Source organism: Suricata suricatta, chromosome 7 (assembly GCF_006229205.1).
Source record: "Suricata suricatta isolate VVHF042 chromosome 7, meerkat_22Aug2017_6uvM2_HiC, whole genome shotgun sequence".
In the NCBI taxonomy this organism is placed as follows: domain Eukaryota; kingdom Metazoa; phylum Chordata; class Mammalia; order Carnivora; family Herpestidae; genus Suricata; species Suricata suricatta.
In genome coordinates this window covers 11,093,698-11,099,697 of record NC_043706.1, presented here as the reverse complement: position 1 = coordinate 11,099,697, position 6,000 = coordinate 11,093,698, and the positions used below count along the sequence as shown (strand labels likewise).

The 6,000-nt window shown below is 52.2% G+C and overlaps 1 protein-coding gene across 2 annotated transcripts in view; it reads left to right on the top strand.

The window, feature by feature from the left end:
- The window catches only part of KDM1B (lysine demethylase 1B), a 58,875-nt gene that overhangs the window by 43,765 nt on the left and 9,110 nt on the right, over nt 1-6,000 (top strand). For both annotated transcript variants that reach the window (XM_029945345.1, XM_029945344.1), the window contains exons 15-17: nt 855-986; nt 1,488-1,562; nt 5,640-5,756. In XM_029945345.1, the coding sequence (XP_029801205.1) occupies nt 855-986; nt 1,488-1,562; nt 5,640-5,756 (324 nt within the window). The remainder of the gene's footprint in view (nt 1-854; nt 987-1,487; nt 1,563-5,639; nt 5,757-6,000) is intronic.

Genomic DNA, 6,000 nt, shown 5'->3' with positions numbered 1-6,000 from the left:
CCACATAGCTAAATACCGAACCCCCAACCGGTTTGGGGAAACAGGAAACCATGGTTCTGCTGCTGAAAAGTTCAGACACCATGACTTCAGAGCATATTGACCCCACAGCAGTTTAGATTTTTTTTTTTTTAAAGCGAGAGGAACCTTCCTCCTAATGCTGTGTGTGAAGACCCGGTGTGCGCACCGAGTGCAGGACAGCTGTTGGGCTGGGCCCGGGAGGGGCCCAGAGCCTTGTCTGCTCGCTGCCGGCCTTTCCTCCTGCTCCACGGAGGCCCCGCGGACATCTCTGTGGGACCCTGCATGGGCTGGGAGCACTGCTCTCGGGAGTCCCAGGTAGAGCAGGCCTGCAGTTACCGTCTGTTGGTCTCGCTGAAGTAAACTTAAACTTGTCTCAGCCTCTTGACCCCTGCGGTCTTGGTACTCAGACCCTCTGTATTTTGAATAGACCCCGACCTCTTGTCCAACGCTGCACCTCTCTGCGTTCGACTTCATTGTGATTGGAGTGACCCTGTTTTCCAGACTCAGGCCGGGTTTCAGCCTCTGCGCATGTGCCGCGCTGAAGACATATTTATTGATGGAGTTGCTCAAGTGCAGTTTTACTCGTGGAGTCCTCCTTTTCCAGAACTACTGATGTGTAATACCCTGAGTGTGTTTATGCAGGGGTGGTCCCCGCGCCCACATCCGTCTGCCGTTTGTTCCAAGATCCGCTTTGCTGGGGCATGTGGCCGGCTCAGTCGGTGGAGCGTGTCACTCTTGATCTTGGACTCATGAGTTCAAACTCATGTTGTGAGTAGAGTTTATTTAAAAAAATAAAATGAGTAACATAAGCTTTCCTGCACATTCTCATTTCCCAGGTGTCGGCTCGCTCCTGGGACCACAACGAATTCTTTGCTCAGTTTGCTGGTGACCACACTCTGCTAACACCAGGCTACTCTGTGATCCTTGAAAAGCTGGCGGAAGGACTGGACATTCGGCTCGAGTCTCCGGTGAGTCTGGACAGCGGGCGGGGGGGGGGCGGCTCTGGTTTGGCCTTGGTTGGGAGGAGGTCAGGGTCGGGGCTCGCGGAGTTCCCGGGGGACGGGTGCTTGCCGTGAGCCTGCTGGTTAGGCGGCGCCACTGTCTGGGAGCCGAGGTGGCTCGGGGCGTTTTCGTTACCGATGGAGCATGCCAGGGTCTCGCGACCTCCCTGAGACCGTGCAGCCATTTTCACGGTCTGTGTCCCCACACGTCTGTGTTGTGCGTTGCTCTAACCCAGAGGCCGCCATTTGCCTGTGTATTTCACTTTAGACTGTGTTTAGCGTCTATAAATTGTAATGACTGAGTGATACTTCCCTGAAGTCAGCTGTACATGTGACTTAGGTCTCTGAATGCCAGGAAGTGATTCTCCAGAGTCTCAGAGACCTGAAGTCTCATGATAGACCTGGAGAGGACCCTGTACCCCACGGCCCCGTCCCTCGAGGTTTTCATGGTTGGTTTTTCTTGCACAGGTGCAGAGCATTGATTATTCAGGGGATGAAGTGCAGGTGACCATTGCGGATGGGACAGTGTGTACAGCACAGAAGGTAGGTGCTGGCATTTCACAGGAGCAGCCAGGGGCCAGGGGTGTGGGAAAACTGTTCTCCGCCAGAGTTGGCCTGTGGCAGTCTGCCAGGGTCTGTGTGATTCCCGAAGACATCACTGTCTCCACTCAGTTCTGTGAGGACCCACAAACCTTACCGAACTGATCTAACACTGCGTGGATTCATGGTAGACCGAATTCTGAATCGTGCATATTTGTTGATTTTTCTTTAAATCTTAGTTGACATGAATGGTGTTGTTATTTTAGTGTTTATTTTTGACAGAGACAGAGCACAAGTGAGGGAGGGGCAGAGAGAGAGGGAGATGCAGAATCCAAAGCAGGCTCCAGGCTCCGAGCTGTGAGCACGGAGCCCAAGGCGGAGCTCGAACTTACGAACCATGAGATCATGACCTGAGGCGAAGTCAGACCCTTAACTGACTGAGTCCCCCAGGCGACCTGAGTAGTGTTTCTTAAAGTGGGTTCTGGGTTCTCAGTCTTCAGAGTTGAATAAGAGAAATTCTTTGGGCAAATAAGTTTGAAAGTGTTGTATGCTGCAGTCTACTTTTTGGGTTATATATGAGTGTATTAAAGGCTCTGAGAAGTCGTGCATTCCCAAAAAACTTAGTTTATTTTGTTTAATTCAGTACATGCAGAGGTAGTGGGTTTGTTTGTTTTGCTATGGAATCATTTTTTGTCAAGACCGCTTTGTTTTCATTTTGAAACTGGCAGAGGTCCTTTTATGTTACTGGTCTTTCTTGTAAAGAACGTTGGAAGGCGGGCATGGAAGGGTGCTGTACTGCGCAGAGTCACACAAAGATTTCCAAGGTGTTGGTGAGCAGAGGTGCTACCTGGGTGGAGCGGGACGCATGAGCCCTCTAAGTTTATTTCACTTTAGTTATGTCTGAAATGACCACAATGTATATATGACGGACCGTCACTGGATTCCTAGATTCGCTGCGCTCTCTCTGCCCTTTTCAGTCGCCCAGAAGGATTTCAGAGTGCATGATATTCATACCGAAGTAAAGGAGGGCATGTCAGCAGGGCAGTTAGGAGGAGTCGTGGTTCTCGGTCCTGGCTCACTGAGAGCCACCTGGGAGGGGCTTCGACAGCAAGGCCGCAGAGCCCGACCCCCAGAGATTCTTGGGGGGGGGCAGTCTGGTCATGCTTGTAAAGCCCCTCCGGTGAGTCCCCCCCGTGGCCAGGGTCAGATCACTGGCCAGCAGTGTCCTTATGTGTGAGCCCCCGGCTGAGAACTAGGCTAGATCTCAAGCTCCTCCCGGTGGTACATTTTTTTTTTTAATGTTTCTCTTTAAAATTGCAAGTCAGCTGAAAGCCTGCATGGCTGAGCCGGCTGGGTGGCCGACCTGGGCTCAGGTCACCGTCTCACGGTTCGTGGGTCAGGCTCTGTGCTCCAGCTCGGAGCCTGGAGCCTGTTTTGGATTCTCCTTCTCTGCCCCTGCCCTGCTCGTGCACTGCCTCTCTCTCTCCCCTGCTCCCCCTCCCTCCCCTCTCTCTAATACACATAAACGTTAAAAAAAAATTAGAATTGCAGGTCAGCTGATGGCTCAACCTCTGGTTTTTTGTGACTCTGCCTCTTGATGGCCCTCGCTGGGTCCCCCCCGCCTGACCCTAACCAGGCCCCTTTGCTCGTCTCTCTCTGTATCCGGCTCTCCAGGGTTATTGAGGTGTAGCCACAGGCTGTGTTTTCAAGTCTGTTCTGGAATGTTTAAAGGAAGTGTTTTTATAGTAGTCCGCACACAGCGCACAGTTTGAGTTGGAAGCTTCCCTGACTTACAAGGGAAAGATTTCCACCCCAGCGTGACCCACGGATAAACAAGTGCCACAGTGTAATGTGGGCCCAGCTGCTTCCCCGGGGGGCTGGCTCAGTCCCTGCCGGAGCCTCTGGATCTCTTTGGCCTGTTCGTTTACCTAAGTGGGTGTGTGCTTTTTTTTTTTTTAATGTTTGTTTATTTTTGAGACAGTGAGCCAGGGAGGGGCAGAGAAAGTGAGAGAGAGTCAGAGGATCCGAAGCAGGCTCCGGGCTGACAGCACAGAGCCCGGTGCAGGGCTTGAACCCACAGGCCTCAAGACCACAATCTGAGTCGAGGTCAGACACTTAACCAACTGAGCCACCCAGGCGCCCCACTTCCTGTGCTTTTGGAAGCGATTTTGTTGTTAAGAAAATATCCAGATCTTACTTCCTTGAAGTCCTTCTGCTTCTAAGAGAATAATTGTTGTTCTTTGGTTTTTTGCTTGCATGATGATGACCGAGAAAATGATTTATACTTCATAAAAAGTTCCATGTGGCAGAAAATAGCAACAAAACCACAGGAAGAACTCTGGCCTTTCTGTGATCCTGGAGGTTGGGTTTCAAGCCACATTCGCTAAGTCTTTGCCACGGGCGGTGGCGGACGTGGTGGTTGGCAGGCAGTTCCACGGCACGCTCCTCCAGGTGTGCTGTCCTACAGTGTAGACGGAAGTGGACACACACACGTATACACAGGCTTCCCAGACTCCCTTGCAGCTGCGGTTCTAAATATGAAACGGTCCAGCACTCAGGTGCCCTGGCGTGAGGCTGGGAAGGTAGGGCCTGGCTTTTCCTTCGCTTCTGACCAGCATAGTGGTCGGGCTGTTGGGTTTTCCGCAGCGGGGCCAGTCGAGGGTCCCGGGTCCGCTCATGAACCGCAAGGGGGTCGTGGGGCAAGGCGCGCGGAGCCCATTTTACAGCGTGTTCCGTGAGCGGTGTGGCCCCGGAGCTGGGAGCGGTAGTGATGGCTCCTCCTGTGACTGGCCACGTGGTGCTGGGGCCGGAAGTTCCTGACATGCGGGGACGCCGCTGCTCTCTGATGGCTGGGTTTTGTGATGCGAGCTTGAGCCTCATTCTTGAAGGTTCTGTGAGCATCAGTACCTTCAGCTCTCCTGAAAGAATTATTGCAGGAAAACCCTGCAATAAATCGCTTCCTCCCTAATAGTCCTTAATGTTTTAAAAAATGTTTTTAAATTTATTTTGAGGGACAGTGAGCATGAGGGTCAGAGAGAGAGAGAGGGAAAGAGGGAATCAGAAGCAGGCCTCAGGCTGTCAGCATGGAGCCTGACATGCGGCTTGATCTCGTGAACTGTGAGATCATGACCTGAGCCAAGATCAAGAGTTGGACGCGTAACTGACTGAGCCCCTCAGGCACCCCAGTAATCCGTAATGTTTTTGATGTGCTTTACTGTTTATGAAACCTATTGATGTATATTGTATGAGGTGCTTTTAATTTAAAAAAACTTTTTTTTTTTTTACATTTATTTTATTTTGAGAGACAGAGAGCATAAGTAAGGGAGGGCCAGAGAGAGAGAGACATAGAATCTGAAGCAGACTCCAGGCTCCAAGCTGTCAGCACATCAGCTCGAACCCATGAACTGTGAGGTCATGACCTGAGCTGAAGTCAGACACTCAACTGACTGAGCCACCCAGGCGCCCCACGAATTTTAAGCATTACCCCAATTCTTTGGGGTTCATGGGGTAGGTATTGGCCATGAATTAGGAAGTGTCAGGGGCGCCTCGGTGGCTTAGTGGGTTAAGCATCGGACTTCGGCTCAGGTCATGATCTCGTGGTCTGTGAGCTGAAGCCCCACATCGGGCTCGGTGCTGGCAGCTCAGAGCCTGGAGCCTGCTTCGGGTTCTGTGTGACCCTCTCTCTCTCCCCTGCTTGTGTGCGTGCTCTCTCTCAAAAATAAAGATAAAAAAAAAAGAAAGGGCCAGTAATGATAGACATATGTAGTTCTGTCGAGTCCATTTTTGGGGCCATTTCCTCTTAGTACTGCTTTGCACCATCGGCATCCGCTGATTCTTCTCACCCGGGGCTGTCATGAACCATCAGGACCTTCCTGCGAGTTCTTTTGCGTGGATGCTGCTTTTCAGCCAGGCGCCCTGTGCACGGAACTGTGGCGGCTCTTGCTCTTCCCAGAACATGGGGTGTTGACAGTCTGGTGATCGGCGACAGAGAGGAACGTCCTTTGGGTGCTGAGGTTTTCCTGCTCCTGAAGCCACTGGGGAGTTGTGCTGTTGAGTGTGAACTGTTGGCTGTCCCCACAGGTGCTGGTCACTGTCCCCCTGGCCCTACTGCAGAAAGGTGCCATTCACTTCCACCCGCCGCTGTCGGACAAGAAGATGAAGGCCCTCAACAGCTTAGGAGCCGGCATCATCGAGAAGGTGACTGAGTCACTCCCGCGTCGGCGCCCCGATGCCCCGGAGAGGACTTCTGGGTGACAGGGGCTCCTTACCTTCCGATCCTGGGGGAGGATGGATCGTTTTTTCATCAAAATAAAATCCCAAGATTTTCATTTGAGTGCTTGTCGGTGAAGGGCACCCACGGCCATTACCGGAACAGGAGGAGGGAGCCGGCGAGGCCGGACTGTGCCTGACGTCAGGATAGTGAGCGTTACTCGGAACTTGA